At 48.9% G+C, this 11502-nt stretch overlaps 1 protein-coding gene across 1 annotated transcript; it reads left to right on the top strand.

Annotated features, from left to right (window-relative positions):
• Positions 1–7071: 7071 nt before the first annotated feature.
• SS18L2 (SS18 like 2) lies at positions 7072–10610 on the top strand. Its single transcript, XM_081336065.1, has 3 exons — positions 7072–8704; positions 8982–9058; positions 9962–10610. Exons 1-3 carry the CDS (start codon positions 8636–8638, stop codon positions 10053–10055), a joined length of 240 nt encoding a protein of 79 aa, XP_081192191.1. The 5' UTR covers positions 7072–8635; the 3' UTR covers positions 10056–10610.
• The last annotated feature ends 892 nt before the right edge of the window (positions 10611–11502 follow it).

Genomic DNA, 11502 nt, shown 5'->3' with positions numbered 1-11502 from the left:
CAGCCGCGGAAGAGGAGCTGGGCCTCGCCCGGGCTCACCCACCGGTCCCCGCTGGGTCGGAGCGCTCGGCCGGGCGCCTCTCCGTCGAGAAAGCGCCGCGGCGCGATGCAGCCTGGAGCGCTTCGCCAAGCAGGCGCCCTGCGGGAGGCGGACGGAGCCCCGGAGCTGCCCTCTCCGGCCAGCGCGGACCGGGGCGCCTGCGAGAGGACGGCTGAAATTCACAGGGACCTTTTCGGAGAGCTCCAACTCCAGCCAACGCTCCGCGGCTCCCGGGGCTCTTTGGTCAACGTCCGCTCTTCCCCTCTTACTGAGGCGACGGTTCGCCTTCTGAGAGCTGCTAAAAACTGAAGCGTTGGAAATTATGCCGATAGGTGACTCTGTGTGTTTTTTTAAAAAATGGCATTTTATGATTTTTATTTCTACAATATACGTTCGTTGTGAGTTGCTAACAGTCCAGTTTAATGGCAGGAGATGGGAAAACAGGTTAAAGATGAGAATGCTTGTTTTTAACTGGTTTTGTATGTTTTAATTTTTGACTTTATTGCATGCTACCCAGAATCACTTTGTGTGAGATGTGTGGCCATATAAATTTGATAAATGCATAAATCCCAACAAGTTAACTGATACTAGCAGTAAACTGTAGATGCAATGTGGGCAACATGTCTTCTCTTAATTTCATGATCACTGGGGAAGCTTTTTTCTTACATTTTGAAAACCCACTCAACAATGTCAACACAAATTGGATTTGCAGAAGAAACTAGCTTAAGATGTATAGATAGTCTTGCTTACTGTTTCAGTGACTGTTCAAAGTTAAGACAACTTAAAAATTATGTCAAATTTAGAGCCGAGTAGGAGGACCAAGAATGGCAGACACAATCCTGGTCTCCAAGCACACAAAGAAACTCAGAAAGGATCTTGGCTAACTTTACAGTCAGTAGAAATCAAGGGTGGAAGATTTGTGCTTTCGGACTTGCAAGATTCTTGTAACGTTGCCTAACAATCAATTAGAATGAGCTCTACTGGTCATGTTTCCCATCTGTTTATCTGGGAGAAAATAAGGCTTACTTCTAGGCAAATCCATGTTTCCTAGTAATCAGCTGTATTTTTTCAAGCAGTTATGAACAATCTCTTCACTGGTTTCTTTGTGTTGTGACTGGTCTAGAATGTTCCATAAAATTGACACATTTTGTCAATTATGTTTTATCAATAGATGATCTACATATTTGGCTGAATCTGTGTTTTTCATTTTTGAAGAGAGTGGTAACTCTTGTTCTCCCAACTGTGAATGCTTGCAAGTTACATAACTTCAGATTCAAATGTGAAAGACCACGTGGGATAAAAAAGCAAGTTTTCTGCTTTGAATATTTCTGAATGTTTCCATTTTAGTTCCATCCCTTTCTGGAGAAAAATGAGTTTTGCAATCTTTTCTTCTTTTAAACTCTGTCAGCTCTAAAAATGAGCATAACTGCAGCCATTTTCCTTCTCATTCTAGGTTGCCACATAGAACAAAGGGAGGGGGGTTGCCCAGGTGCTTTGCTAGTCAAAATAATCTTTTATCCTGTGGAAACCAAGGACATTGGCTGCTCCCAAGACTAGGGACTGGGCGTTGTATAAAAAGCCTGCCAAATAATCATTAGGGAACGTAGTTGCTTATATAGTTGCTTACCAATCAGAAGAAATAGATGGAACTCTTTGCCAACCAGTGAACAAATGTATGTAGGAAGCATACCACAGTAGTAATGGGAGACTTCAACTATCCAGATATCAACTGGGAGACAAACTCTGCAAATTATCCATTTTGTGGTTCTGAAGATGACTGAAGCAGTAATTTTAGGACTAGCATGGCTTGATAAAAGGCGTCCCAACATCTGGTGGGAGGAGGGAATGTGGAAGTTAAGACTAGGGACCGGACCCCTCCCACCTGCCACTGATGATAAAGACACTGGCCATCAGCGAGATTCAAGGGGAGCCCCATGAAACCCTAAAGGGTAGCTGAAAAGCCGGGGGTTCAACTTGTCCCCAATGAGTACTGTGATTTAGCGGAAGCATTCAGTGAAAAGGAATGACATCCTCCCTCCCCCCCACACACACACCGAGCTACAGACTCTGCTATTGAAATTCTGCTCAGTGCCAAGGTCCCAAAATCAAAGATGTACAGACAGGTGAAAGAACTGAAAGAATACATTGATAAAAACTTAGCTCGGGGTTTCAGCCAGCCATCAGACCTACGCCGCCGTTTCCTTAATGACGGGTCCTGGGACCCCGAGAGGTGGCATGGCGCCAAGAAGAGGCTCTTGGGTTTTCTTTTAAAATTTTTGGAAGGGTTAGGGAGGGGGGAGGGTCAGGCCCAGCAAATCGAGGGGAAGATCCCACCGGACCTGTCTCAGCCTAAGTTGGCCAATGGTCGCGGCAATATGAGGGCCATGGAGAGTCTTGTAAACCAGGGGGATGGGACAGGGATACCGATCCCCACAGTAATTGGGAATGGCAGCAGATGGAGGAGCAGAGGGTCATATCGTATTCTGAGATCACGCCCACGCTATCTTCTTGCTGTGGCGCGCTCTGACCCTCTGGCTCCCGCTTGCTGCCCTGGGGAAGAGGGAGGTCTGACTCCTGAGCTCAGGCTGATCTATTTTAATGCCAGGTCTGTTGTGAATAAAGCTCCCCTCATCCATGACTTGATCGAGGAGGAAGGCGCAGACCTGGCATGCATCACGGAAACCTGGCTGGGCCCAGAGGGAGGGGTCCCTCTGACTGATTTATCCCCCCCAGGTTTCCGTGTGCTACATCAACCTCGAGCTCAGGGTAGGGGAGGTGGCGTGGCGATCGTTATCAGAGAGACCCTCCATCCGCGGGAGGCCACTGCCCCTCAGATAGACGGATGTGAATCCCTCCTCTTAAGGTGGGGTCCTGGTGGTCAGTTGGGCCTACTTCTGATATACCTCTCTCCAAGCTGCACAGCAACGGTTCTACCCAAGCTACCTGACGCCATCTCAGGATTGGCGGTCGAATTTCCAAAGCTTATGGTACTGGGAGACTTTAATCTACCTTCCCTGGGCAGTGCATCAGAAGTGGCCCGAGAGTTCATGGCCTCCATGACGGCCATGGACCTTACTCAAATTACTCAGGACCCAACTCACGAGGGAGGAAACATGCCGGATCTAATTTTTGTCTCTGGGCAGTGGCTAAATGGGCTGGGTGGGGTTACTCCAACATCACAACCCCTTTCATGGACAGACCACTACCTCCTGCGGTTGGGCCTCCGTCACGTCACCCCCCGATGTCAGGAAGCGGAACCGACCAGGTGGTTCCGCCCCAGGCGCCTGATGGACCCAGATAAATTCCAGATGGCGCTTGGACCGATTCCCACCTCCCTCTCCCACAACCCGGTCGAGTCCTTAGTTAATGCCTGGCAACAGGCTGCTTCGGAGGCGCTCGACCGCGTTGTCCCTTTGCGGCCTCTGACCCGGCGCAAGTCCCGACTCGCTCCTTGGTTCCCCAAGGACCTGCGGGAGATGAAGCGCCAGAGAAGGGGCCTAGAGAGCATTTGGAGAGCCAGTCGGTCTGAGTCTGACCGAACACAGTTAAGATCCTTTTCTAGATCCTATCTTGTGGCAATGAGGGTGGCAAAGCGCGCCTACTTCACCACCCTCATTGCGTCCGCAGATAATCGCCCGGCCGCCCTATTTAGAGTGGTCCGCTCCCTTTTAAGTCAAGAGACGGGAGAGGACCCCCTACATGGACGGGCTGAGGAATTTAGTAAATATCTGGTGGACAAAATTGCTCAGATTCGGGCTGGTCTGGACTCTGACTGGGCAGTATCTAACGAGAGGAAAACGATGAAGTTGGCCAAGTACATTTGGGAAGAGTTCGATCCTGTGACTCCGGATGAAGTGGACAAGATCATGGGGAAACTAAGTGCCGCCACATGTTTGTTGGACCCGTGTCCCTCCTGGCTAGTCTATGCTTCTCGGGAGGTTACACGAGGCTGGCTCCTAGCAGTTATCAATGCCTCACTGAGTGAAGGGTACTTCCCTGCTGCCTTGAAAGAGGCGGTGGTAAGGCCCCTCCTCAAGAAACCGGCACTGGACCCAGCTGTTTTAAACAACTTCCGTCCTGTCTCCAACCTTCGCTTCCTTGCGAAGGTCGTTGAGAGCGTGGTGGCACGACAGCTCCCTTTGAACCTGGAGGAAGCTGAATATCTAGATCCGTACCAATCGGGTTTCAGACCAGGGCACAGCACGGAGACGGCATTGGTCGCGCTGGTGAATGATCTCTGGCGGGCCCGAGATAGAGGTTATTCTTCTGTCCTGGTCCTATTAGATCTATCAGCGGCTTTTGATACCATCGACCATGGTATCTTACTGCGTCGTCTTGAGGGGCTGGGAGTGGGAGGCACCGTTCTGCGTTGGTTCTCCTCCTACCTCTCGGACCGTTCGCAGACGGTGTTGGCAGGAGGGCAGAGGTCAAGCCCTAGGCCTCTTAATTGTGGAGTGCCTCAGGGTTTGGTGCTCTCGCCCCTCCTGTTCAACATCTATATGAAGCCGCTGGGAGAGATCATCCGTAGCTTCGGGGTGAAATATCATCAATATGCTGATGATACCCAGCTATTCATCTCCACCCCGAACCAACCCAGTGATGCCCTCGATGTGATGTCCCGTTGTCTGGAAGCGGTACAGATTTGGAGGGGAGAAAACAGGCTTCGACTCAACCCGGCCAAGACTGAGTGGCTGTACATACCGTCATCTCGTTTAGTCCAAGAGGTTCCATCTCTGACTATAGGAGAAGAGATGTTACCTCCCATTGATAAAGCACGCAATCTGGGCGTCCTCCTAGATTCACGACTCAGTTTTGAAGATCACATTGGAACCGTGGCTAGGGGGGCATTTGCCCAGATTCGTCTTATATACCAATTGCGCCCCTTTTTGGACCAAGATGCCCTACGTACAGTCACCCACGCACTCGTTACCTCCCGTATTGATTACTGTAATGCTCTCTACATGGGGCTGCCCTTAAAGACCACCCGGAGGCTTCAGCTGGTGCAGAATGCAGCTGCACGGGTTGTGATGGGAGCTTCCCGATACTCCCATATTACACCCCTCCTGCGTGAGCTGCATTGGCTACCAGTTGCCCTCCGGGTGAGATTTAAGGTGCTGGTACTTACCTTTAAAGCCCTACATGGCTTAGGTCCGGGATACTTGCAGGACCATCTGCTGCCGGGAACAAATTCCCATCGCCCAGTACGCTCACACAGAGAAGGCCTCCTCAGGGTACCGTCAGCTAGGCAATGTCGGCTGGCGACCCCCAGGGGGAGGGCCTTCTCTGTGGGAGCACCAACCCTATGGAATCAGCTCCCCCCTGAGCTTCGGATAGCCCAAAACCTCCAATCCTTTCGCCGCGGCCTCAAAACACACCTGTTCCACCAAGCTGACCTAGACTGACAGGCATTTTAATTAATTTATATTTAGTATTTTTAATTCATTTTTAAATTCTCTAATTTTTTATTGCACTGATGTTCTCAATTTCATTTTATCTTGATTTATGCACTTATTATATGTTTTATTGTGAGCCGCCCTGAGTCCTTCAGGAGATAGGGCGGGATATAAATCCCATCAATAAATAAATAAATAAATAAATCACACGTGGCTGCTCCCATGCTATTCAAGAAAAAGAAAGATGGATCTCTTAGATTATGTGTGGATTTTAAAGAACTGAATGTGGTCCGTATAGAAAATATGTACCCCCTCCCTCTGATGAATGACATGTTAGCCCACCTGGCTAAAGGAAAAGTTTACCAAGCTAGATTTAAGAGAGGCTTATTACCGGATCCGGATTAAGGAGGGGGACAAGTGGAAAACCGCCTTTAATTGCCCTTTGGGGAGCTTCCAATTTAAAGCGATGCCTTTTGGACTGCAGGGGCCCCCAGCTGTGTTTATGCAATCGATAAATGCTATATGATCATTTATACAATGGAGTTTTGGTTTATCTTGATGACATCCTTATTTACACCGAAACCATGGAAGAACATATCAAATTGGTCCACTGCGCTCAGAAGCCAACCACGCTCAGAAGCCACCCGTGCGGGGCTCTCAGAAGACACTTGCGCTCAGAAGCCACCCACGCGGGGCACTCAGAAGCCGCTCCGGACGTAGAAGCCGCCCGCGCTTGGCGCTCAGAAGCTGTCCCGCCTGCACTCAGAAGCCGCGCTCTGAGCGCAGAAGCGCAGCTCAGTTGTAGCTGCACACGCTGATCCTGGGCTCTTGCCCAGCTCGCTTGCGGAAAACATGCTGCTTGCTAAGTGAAGCCCCAGGATCAGCGGGTTACAGCCGAAGCGCTGTAGCCCCCATCACTGCAAGTTTGGGCTATTTTTTTGGTATTCTGCTTTAGCTGTGTCCCTCTTTCCATTTTCTGTACTTATCCTTTTTGTTTTTGGTTTCTTCTTGGATTTCCTATTTTTCTTTGAGTGGTTTTGCAGTGGATTGGGCTTTTATAATCATATTTTTCAGAATTTCCCAAGCCTCTTGAGTTGTTTTCCCCTAATTTTCATCCAATCCTTCCCAAGTTCTAAGTTTGTTAAAATCAGCTTTTTAAAGTCTTAAGACATTGGTTTGATTATGTTGTTTGTATTTGCGTTATTTTGAATTCCAATATGATGTGGTCACTCTCTTCCAAAGTTCCTGCAACTTCAACTCCCTCTATCATTTAATCTTTGTTAGTATGAATTAATTCCAGTATAGCTGACCCTCTAGTTCCCACCTCTACCGTTTGGATGACAAAGCTGTCAGCTACGTTAGTCAGGAACCTGTTTGATCTTCCCCTTGCTGCAGAATTTGTTTCCCAGTTGATGTCAGGGTAGTTAAAGTCCCCCATTACTACTGTGGTGTGTTTCCTTCCTACATTACTTAACTGATTAGCAAAAAGTTCATCTATTTCTTCTACTTGGTTGGGTGGCCTGTACTATACACCTATGGCAATGTCATTGTTTTTTCCCCTTTTATTCAAGGAGGCTTTCATCCTTGGTTTTATGCATTTCTATAGAGGTGTAGTGATCTTTTACATGTAATGCAACTCCATTCTTTTTTTTGTTGAACTGTTTATATCTTTCCATCAGTACCTTCCAATAGTGAGTTTCATCCCACTAAGTTTGAATAATGGCAACTATATCATAACTATATGTGCTATTGTAAGGTCACTGGCCCTTGGCAAAACTTGAGAAATCATAGGAATCCAATCATGAAAACTCAAGAAGAGGCTTCTTAAAGGCACAATACTTTATTTTTGATTGAAGTAAGTCCTGGGTGGGAACACAATCTGAACACTGGCAGAGTTACGTCCAGAAGTGCCACACCTTAGAAAGTTAGTAGCATGGCTTTATAAACTTTGTTAGCCAATGAAAATCAGACAACGGCCATTACGTCATAAGGAAGAGACCAATCATTCCTGTACTCTCCCTTATTCCCTCCTTCAGTACATCCCATCTGCGTAGTTTCCCACGCTTGCGTGAAATTTGTCCCTGATGCAAACGCTGATGACAGAAACTCGATAGCAATAGTTAGGCAAGCCTACACAATTTGTTTCTTTTTCTGGTTCCAGTTACAGAACCCTAGCTATATATACATATCTACATTTCCCTCTCTCTTTCCTGTATCTACCATCTGCAACTATGTCTGCACAGAACTCCCTGCCTGCTTCCTCGTGGCCTCCACGCGTCGTGCAGACATTGCATTTGGAGACCCAGGGTGGAGACTGTGGCTGCTGCTCCTCCTGCTTGGCGCTTGGGCAGATCCCCTGCGGGGCCACTGGCGGCTTTTCAGCCGAGGAACACCTACAGGCTGAAGTCTGAGATCGATGCCCAATGGAAAGTCTTAGAGGATAGAATAAGGAGTTGGAAGGGGGCTTGGAGGTCGTCTAGTCCAACCCTAGGCTCAAGCAGGAGACCTTATGCCAGGGGTCTTCAAACTTGGCCCTTTTATGACTTGTGGACTTCAACTCCCAGAATTCCTCAGCCAGCAAAGCTGGCTGAGGAATTCTGGGAGTTGAAGTCCACAAGTCATAAAAGGGCCAAGTTTGAAGACCCCTGCCTTATGCCATTCCAGACACGCGGCTGTCCAGTCACTTTTTGAAAGCCGCCAGCGATGGAGGCAAGGCGTCCCCCTGGCTGATTGCTCTCACCGTTGGCAAATTCTTCCTTAGCTCTCGGCTGCTTCCATCCGTTGCTCCTCGTCTTGCCTTCTGGCCCCTCAAGCCCTGCAACCGCCGCTGCTGCCGCGCCCCCCCCGGCCTTCTTTCGGCTTTGCAGGGCCCGGATAGCGCTCCGCCTCCGCTTCAGCTGAGCGCCGCGGTGCGGCCTCCGGGAAAGGGCGACGCCCTCGAGGCGTCTCTCGGCCCTGCGGACGCTTTCCACCCCCGCGCCAGCCCGCCAGGGCGACTCAACGGCGCGAGTGGCGTCGAGGGCTGCCGAAAGCTCCGCGCCTTACCCCGGAAGCTGGACGTCCGATCGGGGGGAGCTTTTCCGCGCTCTGACTTGTCTCTAGCGCCCGCGGGGGAGGGGCCTCCTGCGCGGGAGCCGCAGAGCGCAGCCAATGTCCCGGCAGGCCTTGCGGCCTGATCTGGAAGTGGGCTTTCCGGCCGCGCCATGTCGGTGGTTTTCGTCCCCGAGCGCCTGCGCGGCAAAGCCGAGGTGAACCAGGAGACGCTGCGGCGGGTGAGCGGCGGGTGAGCGGCGGGGGGGGGGGCGAGGCGGGAAGGGCCGCGGCCTTCTCGCGTGGCTCCCGCCCGGCGCTCCGGCGCCTCTCCTCCGTCCGGGGCTGCGGGTGGGCCGCGTGGCGGAGGCGCTTCTGGCCGGCGGAGAAAGGGCGGGTCCCGCGAGCCCGGCTTGAGCCCCGGCAGGCGAGGGAGGGGGCCCGCCGGCCTCGCGTCCCCTGCGGCGCCTGGACGGAGGTGCGGCGTTTGCGGGTAACGTTCCCTATTGTGACTTTCAGCTGCTGGAGGAAAACGACCAGCTGATTCGCTGCATCGTGGAGTACCAGAACAAAGGAAGGGCCGCGGAGTGTGTGCAGTGAGTGGCGCTTTCGTGCTGGCCGGGGGGCCCCGCTCCCGTCTCGGGCTGGAGCTCGGCCCGTCCCGCTGGTGCTCCTATTGTGAAGACCAGAATCTGAATGGGATGCTGGGAAATGAGAGTTATATCCCCAAATCCTTGATTTATAGGGCATTGTGAGGATTTTAAGCATTGTCAGCAATGGTAGATCAGAAGGTTGGCAGTTTGGCAGGTCGAATCCCGAGTGCCGCCTAGCAGAGTGAGCGCCTGTTACTCGTCCCAGCTTCTGCCAACCTAGCAGTTCGAAAGCACGTCAAAATGCAAGTAGAAAAATAGGGACCACTCCGGTGGGAAGGTAACAGCGTTCCGTGCGCCTTTGGCGTCTAGTCATGCCGGCCACATGACCACGGAGATGTCCTTGGACAAGCGCTGGCTCTTCGGCTTTGAAACGGAGATGAGCACCGGCCCCTAGAGTTGGAAACAACTAGCACGCGTGTGCAGGGGAACCTTTACCTTTTATACCTTTTGGTGGACTGTGCAGAGATGGCACTTCTATCTTTTAATCTACTCGCCCCAGTAAAGCTGTGGAACTCTTAGCTGGATGAGAATAAACAAGCTGGAGTTTAATTGGACAACATGAAGTTAGTAAAAGACTTTCAGGTGGAGGCTAGTAATTAAGTCTAGACTGGCTTACCTTGTCCTGGAATTGGGAAACCAAAATAGGAGGTGATTAGATGTATGAATAAGCAGCTTAGTGTAAAACATCAACTGCAATCCTATGAATACAGGATGGAGCTCACTTTAGTGAGAAGACCCCAGAAGTCTTTGGCAACTTGAGAAATCAGAACAGCAGTTCTGAAAATTCAATTGCTGTTTTGTTGTAATGAATTTTCACCATTTCATTCTTTGTTTTTCTTCCTACAGGCACCAGCACACATTGCACAGAAATCTTATTTATTTGGCTACTATTGCTGATGCATCTTCTTCCCCAAACGTAGAGAAGACGACCGTAGAGTGAAACCTTTCCCAGCACGTCTGTCTTTACAGAGAATGAATCAGCGGACAAAGAGACGACCAACTGCATTTGAAGAATCTCTAACTGAAAACTACAGTACTCTGCTTCCTCTAAAAGAGGACATGCCTTTGCATGATCAGTAAATACTGTTTTATTTCCCTCCTTATGCAGAGAAAATGCCACTGAAGTCGGTTACAGTAACATTTCACTATGGGAAGTCTTGGGGGTAATAGTTTTCACAAGCAGATTTTTTTTCCAGATTTCTTCATTTTCTCTTATTGTAAGAATGCTAAGCTTTGATTATAGAGTATAATTTATTAAAGAAAAACTGGAATTGTCGTAAGTCCTTATGTATTTGGCAGTCGAAAAATGTAAATGAGTTTTCAAGTGAAATGGATTGATGCATACATTAGGATAATGGGGTACTTTCTGGCTGGCTTTTTTGTTCTTTTTAGATCAATTGGCAGTCTTGAAATGGTATGTGCTAATGAATCTAATCTTCCATTATATTGATTTTGTGCACCTCTGTAAAGTTGTAATGATTTTTTTTACATATAATGCAATTCGACCTCTTTTGTTAAGTTTGTTTCTTTTGAACAGTTTATATCCTTCCAGCTGTACATTCCAGTCGTGAGTTTCATCCCATCATTTCAGTAATGCTAACTATATCATATCTGCCCTCATATATTAGTACTTCCAAGTTCACGGTTTGTTCCCCAAACCTTGAGCGTTAGTCTATAAGCATGAGTCCTTTATGGCTCACTCTGGGTATGCTTCCTACCTCTCTTGCTTTATAGCTGAGTTTTTCTTCCTTCATCATAATTCCCTAACTCATTTGATTGGTTGTCGTGGGGTTTAAGCTTGGGATTAGGTGCAAAAGATCCTAGAGATTGGTCACTCCCCCCTCAGTTTTAAAGCCCTTTGGATAAGCTGAGCCAGTCTTTTTCCAAATTACATTTTTCCCGGTTCTTTTGAGGTGTAGCCCATCCCTTGCCAGAAGCCCTTCATGTAGGTAATGTAGAATGTGATGTAGGAATCCAAAGTTCTGTTGGTGGCACCATCCCGTAAGCTAGTGGTTTATTTCTAAAATCCTGTTCTTTCATTGGATGTTGACCTTTTGTTGGAAGTAAACACTTGTTCTAATAACTTCTTAACTTTCTTGCCGAGCTGCTCATAGTCTCTTGATACTGTCATTTGTTCCCAGTGAAAGAGAAGGGATAGTAATCTGTGGGCTTGATTATTTTAGAAAGGCTCTCAGCCACATCTTTTGATTTTTGCTCCAAGGAGACAACATACCTCCCTAGACTGATTGTCCAGTCTGCTGATTCCGTTCCTCTGAGAAGTGAATCTCCTATCACATTCACCTTTTTTTCCCTTGGGAAAGCGTGGGCTACTTTGATGATGTCTTTTCTCCAGGTATCTGCATGTTTTCTTCCAGGGGGAGGATATG

Source organism: Vipera berus (genome assembly GCF_964194415.1).
Source record: "Vipera berus genome assembly, chromosome: 10".
Lineage (NCBI taxonomy): Eukaryota > Metazoa > Chordata > Lepidosauria > Squamata > Viperidae > Vipera > Vipera berus.
The sequence above is the reverse complement of the archived record's forward strand: the minus strand, read 5'-3'. Positions and strand labels throughout refer to the sequence as shown.

Coding starts and splice junctions, on each gene's coding strand:
- SS18L2 (XM_081336065.1), top strand. CDS start 8,636: ATGTCGGTGGTTTTCGTCCCCGAGCGCCTGCGCGGCAAAGCCGAGGTG. Junction 8,705..8,981: donor ACCAGGAGACGCTGCGGCGG/GTGAGCGGCGGG, acceptor TGTGACTTTCAG/CTGCTGGAGGAAAACGACCA. Junction 9,059..9,961: donor AGGGCCGCGGAGTGTGTGCA/GTGAGTGGCGCT, acceptor TTCTTCCTACAG/GCACCAGCACACATTGCACA.